This window comes from Bombina bombina, chromosome 1, assembly GCF_027579735.1.
Source record: "Bombina bombina isolate aBomBom1 chromosome 1, aBomBom1.pri, whole genome shotgun sequence".
NCBI classification, from domain to species: Eukaryota; Metazoa; Chordata; class Amphibia; order Anura; family Bombinatoridae; genus Bombina; species Bombina bombina.
The window spans coordinates 95,423,033-95,439,161 of NC_069499.1; the positions used below are offsets into that span (position 1 = coordinate 95,423,033).

The 16,129-nt window shown below is 38.1% G+C and overlaps 1 protein-coding gene across 1 annotated transcript in view; it reads right to left on the reverse strand.

The window, feature by feature from the left end:
- UNC79 (unc-79 homolog, NALCN channel complex subunit) overlaps positions 1-16,129 on the reverse strand; it is a 538,284-nt gene that overhangs the window by 461,157 nt on the left and 60,998 nt on the right. Inside the window, exon 5 of the mRNA XM_053710079.1 lies at positions 5,073-5,168. Within this exon, the coding sequence (XP_053566054.1) occupies positions 5,073-5,168 (96 nt within the window). The remainder of the gene's footprint in view (positions 1-5,072; positions 5,169-16,129) is intronic.

A 16,129-nucleotide genomic window follows, 5' to 3' on the forward strand; every position in this document is an offset into this window, starting at 1 on the left:
GTTATTATTAATAATCATAGTGGTAAATTAAGCTATGCCTAGCAGCTGGCGTTAATATATTAACCCATCAATGAGGAGATGAAAGTGTCAGTTGAAATTCTTATGGCTAGATTTAGAGTTCTGCGGCCAAAGGGGTGCGTTAGCTACGCGTGTATTTTTCCCCCCGCACCTTTTAAATACCGCTGGTATTTAGAGTTCACAGAAGGGCTGCGTTAGGCTCCAAAAAGGGAGCGTACAGGCATATTTACCGCCACTGCAACTCTAAATACCAGCGGTGTTTACGGACGCGGCCAGCTTAAAAAACGTGCTTGTGCACGATTCCCCCATAGGTAACTATGGGGAAGTTTGAGCTGAAAAAAACCAAGCGTGCAAAAAAGCAGCGTTCAGCTCCTAACGCAGCCCCATTGTTTCCTATGGAGAAACTCTTCCTAAGTCTGCACCTAACACCCTAACAAGAACCCCGAGTCTAAACACCCCTAACCTTACACTTATTAACCCCTAATCTGCCACCCCCGCTATCGCTGACCCCTGCATATTATTTTTAACCCCTAATCTGCCGACCGCACACCGCCGCAACCTACATTATCCCTATGTACCCCTAATCTGCTGCCCCTTACACTGCCGACCCCTATATTATATTTATTAACCCCTAATCTGCCGCCCCCAACGTCGCCGCCACCTACCTACAATTATTAACCCCTAATCCGCCTCACTCCCGCCTCAAAAACCCTATAATAAATAGTATTAACCCCTAATCTGCCCTCCCTAACATCGCCAACACCTAACTTCAAGTATTAACCCCTAATCTGCCGACCGGACCTCGCCGCTACTCTAATAACTGTATTAACCCCTAAACCTAAGTCTAACTCTAACACTAACACCCCCCTAAATTAAATATAATTTTATTCTAACGAAATAAATTAAATCTTATTAAATAAATGATTCCTATTTAAAGCTAAATACTTACCTGTACAATAAACCCTAATATAGCTACAATATAAATAATAATTATATTGTAGCTATTTTAGGATTAATATTTATTTTACAGGCAACTTTGTATTTATTTTAACCAGGTACAATAGCTATTAAATATTTAATAACTAATTAATAGCTACCTAGCTAAAATAAATAAAAAATGACCTGTAAAATAAATCCTAACCTAAGTTACAATTAACCCTAACACTACACTATCAATAAATAAATTAACTAAACTATCTACAATTATCTACAATTAAATACAAATAAATACACTAACTAAAGTACAAAAAATAAAAAAAGAACTAAGTTACAAAAAATAAAAAATAATTTACAAACATTATAAAAATATTACAACAGTTTTAAGCTAATTACACCTACTCTAAGCCCCCTAATAAAATAACAAAGCCCCCCAAAATAAAAAAAATGCCCTACCCTATTCTAAAATAAAAATTGTAAAGCTCTTTTACCTTAACAGCCCTTAAAAAGGGCCTTTTGCAGGGCATGCCCAAAGAATTCTGCTCTTTTGCCTGTAAAAAAAAACATACAATACCCCCCCCCCAACATTACAACCCACCACCCACATACCCCTAATCTAACCCAAACCCCCCTTAAATAAACCTAACACTAAGCCCCTGAAGATCTCTCTACCTTGTCTTCACCACACCGGGTATCACCGATCCATCCAGAAGAGGGTCCGAAGTCTTCATCGTATCCGGCAAGAAGAGCTCCTCCAGAGGGTCCAAAGTCTTCATCCTATCGGGCAAGAAGAGGACATCCGGACCGGCAAACATCTTCATCCAGGCGTCATCTTCTATCTTCTTCCATCCGACGCGGAGCGGGACCATCTTCAAGCAGCCGACGCGGAGCCATCCTTCTTCATCGACGGACTAACGACGAATGAAGATTCCTTTAAGGGACGTCATCCAAGATGGCGTCCCTCGAATTCCGATTGGCTGATAGGATTCTATCAGCCAATCGGAATTAAGGTAGGAAAAATCTGATTGGCTGATGGAATCAGCCAATCAGATTGAAGTTCAATCGGATTGGCTGATCCAATCAGCCAATCAGATTGAGCTCGCATTCTATTGGCTGTTCCGATCAGCCAATAGAATGCGAGCTCAATCTGATTGGCTGATTGGATCAGCCAATCCGATTGAACTTCAATCTGATTGGCTGATTCCATCAGCCAATCAGATTATTCCTACCTTAATTCCGATTGGCTGATAGAATCCTATCAGCCAATCGGAATTCGAGGGACGCCATCTTGGATGACGTCCCTTAAAGGAACCTTCATTCGTCGTTAGTCCGTCGGTGAAGAAGGATGGCTCCGTGTCGGCTGCTTGAAGATGGTCCCGCTCTGCGTCGGATGGAAGAAGATAGAAGATGCCGCCTGGATGAAGATGTTTGCCGGTCCGGATGTTCTCTTCTTGCCTGATAGGATGAAGACTTTGGACCCTCTGGAGGAGCTCTTCTTGCCGGATACGATGAAGACTTCGGATCCTCTGCTGGACGGATCGGTGATACCCGGCGTGGTGAAGACAAGGTAGGGAGATCTTCAGGGGCTTAGTGTTAGGTTTATTTAAGGGGGGTTTGGGTTAGATTAGGGGTATGTGGGTGGTGGGTTGTAATGTTGGGGGGGTATTATATGTTTTTTTTTAAAGGCAAAAGAGCAGAATTCTTTGGGGCATACCCCGCAAAAGGCCCTTTTAAGGGCTGGTAAGGTAAAAGAGCTTTACAATTTTTATTTTAGAATAGGGTAGGGCATTTTTTTATTTTGGGGGGCTTTGTTATTTTATTAGGGGGCTTAGAGTAGGTGTAATTAGCTTAAAACTGTTGTAATATTTTTATAATGTTTGTAAATTATTTTTTTATTTTTTGTAACTTAGTGTATTTATTTGTATTTAATTGTAGATAATTGTAGATAGTTTAGTTAATTTATTTATTGATAGTGTAGTGTTAGGTTTAATTGTAACTTAGGTTAGGATTTATTTTACAGGTAATTTTTTATTTATTTTAGCTAGGTAGCTATTAATTCGTTATTAATTATTTAATAGCTATTGTACCTGGTTAAAATAAATACAAAGTTGCCTGTAAAATAAATAGTAATCCTAAAATAGCTACAATATAATTATTATTTATATTGTAGCTATATTAGGGTTTATTTTACAGGTAAGTATTTAGCTTTAAATAGGAATCATTTATTTAATAAGATTTATTTTATTTCGTTAGATTTAAATTATATTTAATTTAGGGGGGTGTTAGGGTTAGACTTAGCTTTAGGGGTTAATACATTTATTAGAGTAGCGGTGAGGTCCGGTCGGCAGATTAGGGGTTAATAATTGTAGGTAGGTAGCGGCAACGTTGGGGGGGCAGATTAGGGGGTAATAAATATTATGTAGGGGTCGGCGATGTTAGGGGCAGCAGATTAGGGGTACATATGGATAATGTAGGTTGCGGCGGTGTGCGGTCGGCAGATTAGGGGTTAAAAAAATTTAATAGAGTGGCGGCGATGTGGGGGGACCTCGGTTTACGGGTACATAGGTAGTTTATGGGTGTTAGTGTACTTTAGTGCACAGTAGTTAAGAGCTTTATGAACCAGCGTTAGCCCAGAAAGCTCTTAACTCCTGGCTTTTCTCTGCGGCTGGAGTCTTGTCGTTAGATTTCTAACGCTCACTTCAGCCGAGACTCTAAATACCGGTGTTAGAAAGATCCCATTGAAAAGATAGGATACGCAAATGGCGTAGGGGGATCTGCAGTATGGAAAAGTTGCGGCTGGAAAGTGAGCGTTAGACCCTTTCCTGACTGACTCCAAATACCAGCGGGCGGCCAAAACCAGCGTTAGGACCCCCTAACGCTGGTTTTGACGGCTAACGCAGAACTCTAAATCTAGGCGTTAATAAGTAAACAAACAAGAGAGATTACATTGAATAAAGAAAAGTTTTTTGATGGAATTTTTCCTTTCACTTGTACTACAACCTGATGTTAGCATACACAAATATAGGAAATGCCAGTAGAGGCGCCGCTTCCCCTTCATAATGGTTTGGCCCCTTGTTCCGCCCCAACTACAATAATGCCTTCCACTATAATGATGATAGGTGACTGCTTCATTATTTTATTAACAGGTCTTTGGCTCTAGAAAATATTATCTTTTCTACTTCTAACTGCGCCTCCCCAAAAATGATTCCAGGAGACGCCATTACAGCTATAAATAAAACCCAAGATACGTAACGCAACAAGCCAGACAGTATGAGCCTGTATTAGAAAGTGATCATGAAACTGGAAACATAACTTTTTGGTAAAGGTGATGCCATTATTTCTTTCACTTTGCCCAGAAGAGATTCTATATGACATAATTTTACATACACAGCGACATGTACTTACCAGCAGAGGATGTATACTGATGTATAACGTGTAAATACCATGATTTGAAGTTTATTAATATACAATGTCTATATATCTGGGTTGGATGTATACTGATGTATAACGTGTACGTACCAGGGTTGGATTTATACTGATGTATAACGTGTACGTACCAGGGTTGGATGTATACTGATGTAAAACGTGTACGTACCAGGGTTGGATTTATAGTGATGTATAACGTGTACGTACCAGGGTTGGATGTATACTGATGTATAACGTGTACGTACCAGGGTTGGATGTATACTGATGTATAACGTGTACGTACCAGGGTTGGATGTATACTGATGTATAACTTGTACGTACCAGGGTTGGATGTATACTGATGTATAACGTGTACGTACCAGGGTTGGATGTATACTGATGTATAACTTGTACATACTAGGGTTGGATGTATACTGATGTATAGCGTGTACGTACCAGGGTTGGATGTATACTGATGTATAACTTGTACATACTAGGGTTGGATGCATACTGATGTATAACGTGTACGTACCAGGGTTGAATGTATACTGATGTATAACGTGTACATACCAGGGTTGGATGTATACTGATGTATAACTTGTATGCACCAGGGTTGGATGTATACTGATGTATAACTTGTACGTACCAGGGTTGGATGTATACTGATGTACGTACCAGGGTTGGATATATACTGATATATAACGTGTACATACCAGGGTTGGACGTATACTGCATTGCAATCATTAGCATTGAAGAGGCAGAAAGATTTACATGTGCAGGAATTCCTCCTTCTCTCCTGTTCGAACCTACTGGAAGAAAAACTGCTTTCAGGTTTCATAATCCCCACAGAGCATTTTCATATCCATAGTGAACACAAATAACTTTAGTATAGTTTCCAAGTGACATCCTACCCTAGTTTTAAATGATATTCCCAATGTTTATGCTCTAGATGTATACCTTACAAAGGTCTATTTAATTCTGAAGTGAACGTGGGAGAACTACCCTCCCAGCATGGCTATCTATCGATGAGGACCAAAATGCATTGGTATAGGTGAAAAATGCATCATATAGACACGTTGGGGAAAGTAAAATGTGCCACAATTTCTAATAGGGGCCATGTTGTATGTAATCTATAGAGCCATATACAGTCCCCTAAATAAGACAAGAAGGTTATCTCTTACCTTTCAATGTTACTAAACATTACTCATTTCTACATTCTTAGTGAATAAGAATATATTTTAGTTGCAAATTTTATCAGCTTCTACCACCTCCATTCAGATAGGATCCTACACAATGAACACAGGTGCATTAAAGGGACACTGAACACAATTTTTTTATTTTGTGATTCAGATAGAGCAGGCAATTTTAAGCAACTTTCTAATTTACTCCTATTATCAATTTTTCTTTGTTCTCTTGATATCTTTATTTGAAAAAGAAGGAATCTAAGCTAAAGCCAGCCAATTTTTGGTTCAGGACCTGGACATCACGTGTTTATTGATGGGTGAATTCATCCACCAATCAGCAAGAACAACCCAGGTTGTTCACCAAAAATGGGAAGGCATCTAAACATTATTGCTTTTCAAATAAAGATACCAAGAGAATGAAGAAAAATTGATAATAGGAGTAAATTAGAAAGTTGTTTAAAATTGCATGCTCTGTCTGAATCACAAAATAAAAAATTTGGGTTCAGTGTCCCTTTAAGGGGACATAACATTTTAATTTTACACTGTTGCTAGTAAATAACTGTTTTTATCTCCAGCCAATAACAAGAGATATGTGTGTAGCTACCAATTACCAGCTAGCTCCTAATGTTGCAATGTTGCTCCTGAGCCTACCTCGTTATGTTTTTCAACAAAGGATACCAAAAGCACAAAGCAAATGTAATAACAGAAGTAAAATAAAATATTTTGTCTGCTCTTTCTGAATCATCAAAACTTTACTTTGACTTTCATCTCACTTCAATTAATTTCTACTTTGTTCTGCATCGCAGCCTTTTTAGCTCTTTGACAAAGAAAAACACTTGCAAGCTCAGAGCATTTACAATCAAAAATGTACCTCCTACAGTTTTATATAACAATTCAGTCTTTTTTCAATTTTAATCAAAGAAAAAAGATTTGATAATGTATTACTAAAAACATTAGTAACTTGCTGGTTTTCTATTTTCTTCCAATCCTAACTTTTACAGGTTCTACAAATTTTAAAATATTATTATAATGGATGAAACTACAAATTTTAACCCATATATATATATTAGACATGTGCAATTCGGTTCGGTTCGATTCGGAAATTCGGAAAATTCAGCAAATTCGGAGATTCGGATCGAACCGAATTTCCGAATTAAAATACTGCCGAATTTACCGAATAAATCCGAATTAGTTCGGATTTATTCGGTAAATTCGGATGGACTTGGATTACACTAGTATTGTACAATATGTTAGGTTATATCACTCTGCTATGGGTTACACCTAATATACAGTACATACTAGTACTAATACACAGCACATATCAGGTTCCTTGCTTAGTTGAATCACAACTGCAGAGTTTAGATAAATTATATATGTTTCACAACTGGAGTACAGGCTATTATATCAGCATAGACTGTATTTACTCAGAGTGATTTTTATAAGGTAATGCAGTAAGACTTTATATGGTTATATGTTGTTGTTATACCATATAAGTAATATGAGACTGAAAATAAGTATTAGTATTAATAACAACTTTTGACATTTGCATAGTTCAAGCCCATATAGGAGAGACAGAATTCACTGAAATGACCACTGAAACGTGAGAGACATGAGATAGACAAACTGCAGGTGCTGACAGGGGTGTGACCTGCTGCGAGACAGAGCACACTGAATAATGTTTGCAGCGTGGATAACTGAGCACAGACCAAAGAGTGTATTGAGAGCTGTGAGTCAAGCTGAGATATGTGAAGCTGTGTGACACGCTGAGATATGTGAAGCTGTGTGACACGCTGAGCTATGTGAAGCTGTGTGACGTCACAGAAAGACCGTTACTGTCCGGTATGGGAATGAATCAAAGAATGGTTATAACATTATCATGGAACATACGTTGCAAAAGTTAGTAGTATTTCAGAGGCAAAGTCAGTTTAGAAATGTTCAAGAGAAAACATAACATTTGAAAGTGCTGTTAGATTAGGCTTCCAAAGGGAAGTAGAAGTGATACAAATACCGTAGCGGTAGTAAGTAGAATCCGTTTGTTGGTAACAAAGTAGCAATTCCTGTAGAAATGTTAAGTTGAAACAGATTGTTACTTCTTGGAATAGTCCGCTTCAGGTTGAAATGTGACTAGTTGTTATCAGTCCTTAATGAGATCAAACTGCAGCTGGTATTTGTAATCCATAAGTTGAAGTAGAAAAAGTAAATCTTGTCTTAATATGATTTAGCTTATGAGAAACAGAGCACTGGTTTTAGCAAACAATACTCAACAACTAAGCACTTGTTTGGGGCGTGGTGATGCCTTAAGTACAGGTGAGGGAGGTGAGTTGAAGCAAAAGGTAAAAGCAGGACTGGAATCCTTACAGCACACATACCGAAATTCCGAATTTCCAAACCGAATCGAACCGAATCCAGCCGAATTTTTTCGAATCCGAATGAATCCGAAACGAATCCGAAACAAATTCATTCGAGTTTTCCGAATTCGAATCGATCCGAAACGAAATTCGAAAACCTCCAAATCGATCCAAACCGAACCAAAACAAATTTTTCGATCATGCACATATCTAATTTATATCTTGAACATATAATAATTATATTCAAAACTACCATAGTATTGCATCTTATTTTACTTTATTTACAGAAACACCTCAATCTTTCCAAACAAAAAAATCATAAACACATTTACAAAATCTAGCAAAATTCAGTGGCAACGCACTTAGATGCGCAAAATCAGGGAATATTCCTGGGTACAGTACTTTTTCAATGGAAATATAGCCCACCTTCAGGAAAAGACAAAAAATCCATACATAAATTCCTCTCCTGGGGCAGGGGATCATTTACCTTTTGAATTTTATAACAGGGACTTTGATTTTTCTTTTTTATGTTTGAGTGAAAATGCTTACACCCCTTTGTGGGGATTAAACACATAGAGGCCCATTTATCAAGCTCCGTATGGAGCTTGTGGGCCCGTGTTTCTGGCGAGTCTTCAGACTCGCCAGAAACACAAGTTATGGAGCAGCGGTCTAAAGACCACTGCTCCATAACCCTGTCCGCCTGCTCTGATGAGGCGGACAGGAATCGCCGCAATTCAACCCGATCGAGTACGATCGGGTTGATTGACACCCCCTGCTGGCGGCCCATTGCAGGGGGTCTGCAGGGGGCGGCATTGCATCAGCAGCTCTTGTGAGCTGCTGGTGCAATGCTGAATACGGAGAGCGTATTGCTCTCCACATTCAGTGATGTCTGTCAGACCTGATGCGCACTGTCGGATCAGGTCCGACAGACATATGATAAATCGGCCTCATAGGCAGAGATTACAATTGGAGCAAAATCTTGTACTCGGTCCCGCACTAAGGGGCCGAATTATCAAGCTCTGAATGGAGCTTGATGCCCGTTTCCGTGCGAGCCTTCAGGCTTGCCGGAAACAGTAGTTATGAAGCAGCTGTCTAAAGACCACTGCTCCAAAACTTGACCGCTGCCTCTGAGACTGCGGTCTTCAATCCGCCTGATCCTATATGATCGAGCTGATTGACACCCCCTGCTAGCGACCGATTAGCTACAAATCTGCAGGGGGGCACATTGCACAAGCAGTTCACCAGAACTGCTTGTGCAATGATAAATGCCAACAGCGTATGCTGTCAGAATTTATTGATGTGCAGCGGGCATGATACGGTACATCGTATCATGTCTGCTCGCCCTTTGGTAAATTTGTCCCTAAGAGTAACACAGAATCTGGTATTACAAGTGGAATATAAAAAAGGTTACCAGAGAATCTTAACACAGCCAACATTTTTAGTGCATCCTATACTTTTAGTGGAGAGGACATAGGGGCGGACATGTTGGCATTCATGGTTCCCTCAATAAACTGTAGCTCCCCAGTGCCGGCAGCACTCATTCAACTGCAGGCCCAGACCATAACACTCCCACCACCATGCTTAACTGTAGGCAAGACACACTTGTAATGTACTCCTCTCCTGGTTGCCGCCACACATGCTTGACACCATCTGAACCAAATAAGTTTATCTTGGTCTCATCGGACCACAGGGCATGGTTCAAGTAATCCATGTCCTTAGTCTGCTTCTCTTCAGCAAACTGTTTGCAGGCTTTCTTGTGCATTATCTTTAGAAGCGCCTTCCTTCTAGGATGACAGCCATGCAGACCAATTTGATGCAATGTGTTGCGTATGGTCTGAGTGCTGACAGGCTGACCCCCCACCCCTCCAACCTCTGCAGCAATGATGGCAGCACTCATAGGTCTATTTCCCACAGACAACCTCTGTATATGCCGCTGAGCATGTGCACTCAACTTCTTAGGTCGACCATGGCGAGGCATGTTTTGAGTGAAACCTGTCCTGTGAAACCACTGTATGGTCTTGCCCACCATGCTGCAGCACAGTTTCAGGGTCTTGGCAATCTTCTTATAGCCTAGGCCATCTTTAAGTAGAGCAACAATTCTTATTTTCAGGTCCTCAGAGAATTCTTTGCCATGTGGTGCCATGTTAATCTTCCAGTGACCAGTACGAGAGAGTGTGAGAGCGATAATACCAAATTTAACACACCTGCTCCCCATTCACACCTGAGACCTTGTAACACTAACGAGTCACATGACACCAGGGAGGGAAAATGGCTAATTGGGCCCAATTTGGACATTTCCATTTAGGGGTGTACTCACTTTTGTTGCCAACGGTTTAGATAATAATGGCTGTGTGTTGATTTATTTTGAGGGGACAGCAAATTTACACTGTTATACAGGCTGTACACTCACTACTTTACATTGTAGCAAAGTGTCATTTCTTCAGTGTTGTCACATGAAAAGTTATAATAAAATATTTACAAAAATGTGAGGGGTGTACTTACTGAGATACTCTCTCTCTCTCTCTCTCTCTCTCTATATATATATATATATATATATATATATATATATATATGTGTGTGTGTGTGTGGGGGGGGTATATGTATATATATGCTTATGTGTGTGTATTTGTGTGTGTGTGTATTTGTGTGTATGTATTTGCTTGTGATTGTGTATTTGTACAATATATATATGTTTATGTGTGTGTATGTGTGTACGTATTTGTGTGTATGTGTGTGTGTATTTGTATGTGTATGTGGTGTATCTGTGTGTGTAGTTGTATGTGTGTGTGTTGGTATGTATGTGTATATATGTGTTTGTGAGTGTATTTGTATTTATGCGTATCTGTGTGTGTATTTGTATGTGTGTTTGTGTGTATTTGTATCTGTGTGTGTATTTGTGTGTGTGTGTATATATATATATATATATATATATATATAGTGGATATAAAAAGTCTACACACCCCTGTTAAAATGTCAGGTTTCTGTGATGTAAAAAAATGAGACAAAGATAAATCATTTCAAACTTTTTCCACCTTTAATGTGACCTACAAACTGTACAACTCAATTGAAAAACAAACTGAAATCTTTTAGGTAAAGGTAAATTAAAAATAAAAAACTAAAATAATATGGTTGCATAAGTGTGAACACCCTTTAACTAATACTTTATTGAAGCACCTTTTGATTTTATTACAGCAGTCTTTTTGGGTATGAGTTTTTCAGCATGGCACATCTTGACTTGGCAAGATTTGCCCACTCTTCTTTGCAAAAACACTCTAAATCTGTCAGAATGCGAGGGCATCTCCTGTGCACAGCCCTCTTCAGATCACCCCACAGATTTTGAATTGGATTCAGGTCTGGGCTCTGGCTGGGCCATCCCAAAACTTTAATCTTCTTCTGGTGAAGCCATTCCTTTGTTGATTTGGATGTATGCTTTGGGTCGTTGTCATGCTGAAAGATGAAGTTCCTCTTCATGTTCAGCTTTCTAGCAGAAGCCTGAAGATTTTGTGCCAATATTGTCTGGTATTTGGAACTGTTCATTATTCCCTCTACCTTGACTAAGGCCCCAGTTCCAGCTGAAGAAAAACAGCCCAAAGCATGATGCTGACACCACCATGCTTCACTGTGGGTATGGTGTTCTTTTGGTGATATGCAGTGTTGTTTTTGCACCAAACATATCTTTTGGAATTATGGCCAAAAAGTTAAACTTTGGTTTCATCAGACCAGAACACCTTTTGCAACATTTAGCCGGGCTTGGATGGGTTTTTTTTGTAAGAAAAGGCTTCCGTCTTGCCACTCTACCCCATAGCCCAGACATATGAAGAATACGGGCGATTGTTGTCACATGTACCACACAGCCAGTACTTGCCAGATATTCCTGCAGCTCCTTTAATGTTGCTGTAGGCCTATTGGCAGCCTCCCTGACCAGTTTTCTTCTCGTCTTTTCATCAATTTTGGAGGGACATCCAGTTCTTGGTAATGTCACTGTTGCACCATATTTTCTTCACTTGATGATGACTGTCTTCACTGTGTTCCATGGTATTTCTAATGCCTTGGAAATTATTTTGTACCCTTCTCCTGACTGATACCTTTTAACAATGAGATCCCTCTGATGCTTTGGAAGCTCTCTGCGGACCATGGCTTTTGCTGTAGGATGCGACTAACAAAATGTCAGGAAAGACCAACTAGAACAGCTGAACTTTATTTGGGGTTAATCAGAGGCACTTTAAATGATGGCATGTGTGTACTGACTCTATTAATGTTACTATTTAACATGATTTTGAATGTGATTGCTTAATTCTGAACACAGCTACATCCCCAGTTATAAAAGGGTGTTCACACTTACGCAACCATATTATTTTAGTTTTTTATTTTTATTTCCCTTTATCTAAAAGATTTCAGTTTGTTTTTCAATTGAGTTGTACAGTTTATAGGTCACATTAAAGGTGGAAAAAGTTCTGAAATGATTTATCTTTGTCTCATTTTTTTACATCACAGAAACCTGACATTTTAACAGGGGTGTGTAGACTTTTTATATCCACTGTATATATAAAATCAATATAAATATTTGCATAGGAAATTAGCACATCTAGGCAAGATTCCCTGCTTGCTTTTTCCCAGAAATACTTCATATACAATGTTACCAATGCACAAGAGAATTCTGGGTAAGATATGCAAATTAGATATGCAAATTCTCAGTTTTTTTTGCTTCAAATACTGTTTTAACACAGCGATCATTTTAACAGGATTATTGCAGCAATCCAGAAATCACTCACTAGACAGCTTGTTTCGTTCTTTTTGGAACTCATCAGTAGGAGATAGATGTCTGGTTGCTGCATTGGTAAAGCTACTTTCAGGGTTAAACCAAAATTCATTAACATTATAGGGGAGATAAAAAACTGAAATTAAAATCCTCCATGTCTCAAAATGAAATCAATATAAATATGTGCATAGGAAATTAGCACATCTAGGCAAGATTTCCCGCTTGCTTTTTCCCAGAAATACTTCATATACAATGTTACCAATGCACAAGAGAATTCTGGGTAAGATATACACATTAGATATGCAAATTCTCAGTTTTTTTGCTTCAAATACTGTTTTAACACAGTGATCCTTTAAACAGGATTATTGCAGCAATCCAGAAATCACTCACTAGACAGTCTGTTTTGTTCTTTTTGGAACTCATCAGTAGGAGATAGATTTCTGGTTGCTGCATTGGTAAAGCTACTTTAAGGGTTAAACCAAAATTCATTAAAATTATGGGGGAGATAAAAAACTGAAGTTAAAATCCTCCATGTCTCAAAATTAAATCAATATTAATATTTGCATAGGAAATTAGCACATCTAGGCAAGATTCCCCACTTGCTTTTTCCCAGAAATACTTCATATACAATGTTACCAATGCACAAGAGAATTCTGGGTAAGATATGCAAATTGAATATGCAAATTTTCAGTTTTTTTGCTTCAAATGCTGTTTTAACACAGCAATCCTTTTAACAGGATTATTGCAGTAATCCAGAAATCACTCACTAGACAGCTATGACAGTTTCATTCTTTTTGGAACTCATCAGTAGGAGATAGATTTCTGGTTGCTGCATTGGTAAAGCTACTTTCAGGGTTAAACCAAAATTCATTAAAATTATGGGGGAGATGGGCGATCCTTTTAACAGGCTGTCTAGTGAGTGATTTCTGGATTGCTGCAATAATCCTGTTAAAAGGATCGCTGTGTTAAAACAGTATTTGAAGCAAAAAAACTGATTTGCATATCTAATTTGCATATCTTACCCAGAATGCTCTTGTGCATTGGTAACATTGTATATGAAGTATTTCTGGGAAAAAGCAAGCGGGGAATCTTGCCTAGATGTGCTAATTTCCTATGCAAATATTAATATTGATTTAATTTTGAGACATGGAGGATTTTAATTTCAGTTTTTTTATCTCCCTCATAATTTTAATGGATTTTGGTTTAACCCTGAAAGTAGCTTTACCAATGCAGCAACCAGAAATCTATCTCCTACTGATGAGTTCCAAAAAGAATGAAACAGGCTGTCTAGTGAGTGATTTCTGGATTGCTGCAATAATCCTGTTAAAAGGATCGTTGTGTTAAAACAGTATTTGAAGCAAAAAAACTGAGAATTTGCATATCTAATTTGCATATCTTACCCAGAATTCTCTTGTACATTGGTAACATTGTATATGAAGTATTTCTGGGAAAAAGCAAGCGGGGAATCTTGCCTAGATGTGCTAATTTCCTATGCAAATATTTATATTGATTTAATTTTGAGACATGGAGGATTTTAATTTCAGTTTTTTATCTCCCCCATAACTTTAATGAATTGTGTGTGTGTGTCTGTCAGTCTGTCTGTCTGTCTATATGTGCATGTTTATCTATGTATGTGATAAAATATAACTTTTGACAAAAATAGAAGCACTATTGATTAAACTTAAGCAATGTAAAAGATACATGAAACACAACATTTTTATTTTTCTTATAGTGCATGTGATATCACACAACTTTCAAATGTACTTATTTTATCCAATTTGCTTCATTCTCTTGGTATACTTTTTTGAAGGAGCAGCTATGCACTACTGGGAGCTATCTGAAGACATCTGGTGAACCAATGAAAAGAGGCATTTTTGTGCAGCCACCAAGCAGCAGCTAGCTCTCAGTTATGCATTGCTGCTCCTGAGCCTACCTAGATATGCTTTTCAACTAAGGATACCAAGAGAATGAAGCAATTTCGATACCAGAAGCAAATTAAAAAAATGTTTAAAATGACATGTGCTGTCTGAATGATAAAAGAAAAAAAATGTGGGTTTCACGTCCCTTTGTTTTTGTTCTTTTATGTACCTTTAATATTATTACCAGTAATTACATTTGTGTATCACCAATAGATGATAGCATAAAATGCATTTTTGTGCAGCTTTTCACAACTGGTTAAAACACTACAAAAGCATACTATGAAAATGTCTTCGAGTTTTGTCTGAGCTTTCTTCAACCCCTCCAAATTTGAGTGACAAAAAGAAAAAGAAAGACAAAAACCAACAACTTAAAATATCCTTTCAGCAACACTTTCCTTATGTGTGAAAATGAACTTCCTGCAAATATAGAACATTCTCCAGACATTGTAACAGCACATCACTAAGTGTGAAAGAAGCCTTTTAGTCACAGGACTAGAATGCAATTTAATTTTGGCTGTGCACAAAAAAAATACTATTGCATTTTTATTGAATATCAAAAATGTTAATTAACTTTCTTTACAAAAATTATGTTTACTAAACCATCTTATTTTCACTTGTAAAAAAAAAAATCAACTATGCCTCTCCTTTTAGTATCTTTATCTGATATGATTAGACGAGTAAAACTATTTATTGCTCTAGCTTCAATAAAAACCCTTTTCTGAAGCTAATGTCTCAATAAAAAATCTTGTTACAACGTCATAACTTGAAAATTGTGGAAATGATAAAAACATGTGTCCACTAGAGCAAATTTAGATTATTAATCAATGCAACCACATCTATTTACTAAATGTTTACTTGCAACATATTCTACCAACATCAGAAAAAAAACTTTCTAAACCTTACAATTCAGGCAAAACACAACCTCTAACAAAACAGTATAAAACAGAACTTTAAAAAAGTAAAAGAAAAATGAGAGAAAAAACTAAATTTATGCTTACCTGATATATTTCGTTCTTTCCGGATATGGTGAGTCCACGGGATCATCAATTACAGTTGGGAATATCACTCCTGGCCAGCAGGAGGAGGCAAAGAGCACCACAGCAAAGCTGTTAAGTATCACTTCCCTTCCCACAATCCCCAGTCATTCGCCCGAAGGAAAATGGAGAAAAAGAATAACACAAGGTGTAGAGGTGCCTGAGGTTTAGACAAAAAAAAGTTTCAGAAAAAAGGGCGGGGCCATGGACACACCATATCCCGAAAGAAAGAAATTTATCAAGTAAGCATAAATTTTGTTTTCTTTCCTAAGATATGGTGAGTCAACGGGATCATCAATACCCAAGCCAGAGGACACAGATGATTAGGGAGGGACAAGACAGGTAACCTCCACTTGAAGAACCTTTCTCCCAAAAGAAGCCTCAGCCGAGTCAAAAGTATCAAATTTATCAAATTTGGAAAAGTATGCAAAGAGGACCAAGTTGCAGCCTTGCAAATCTGTTCCACAGAAGCCTCATTTTTGAAAGCCCAAAAAGAAGGAACAGCCCAAGTGGAATGAGCTTTGAT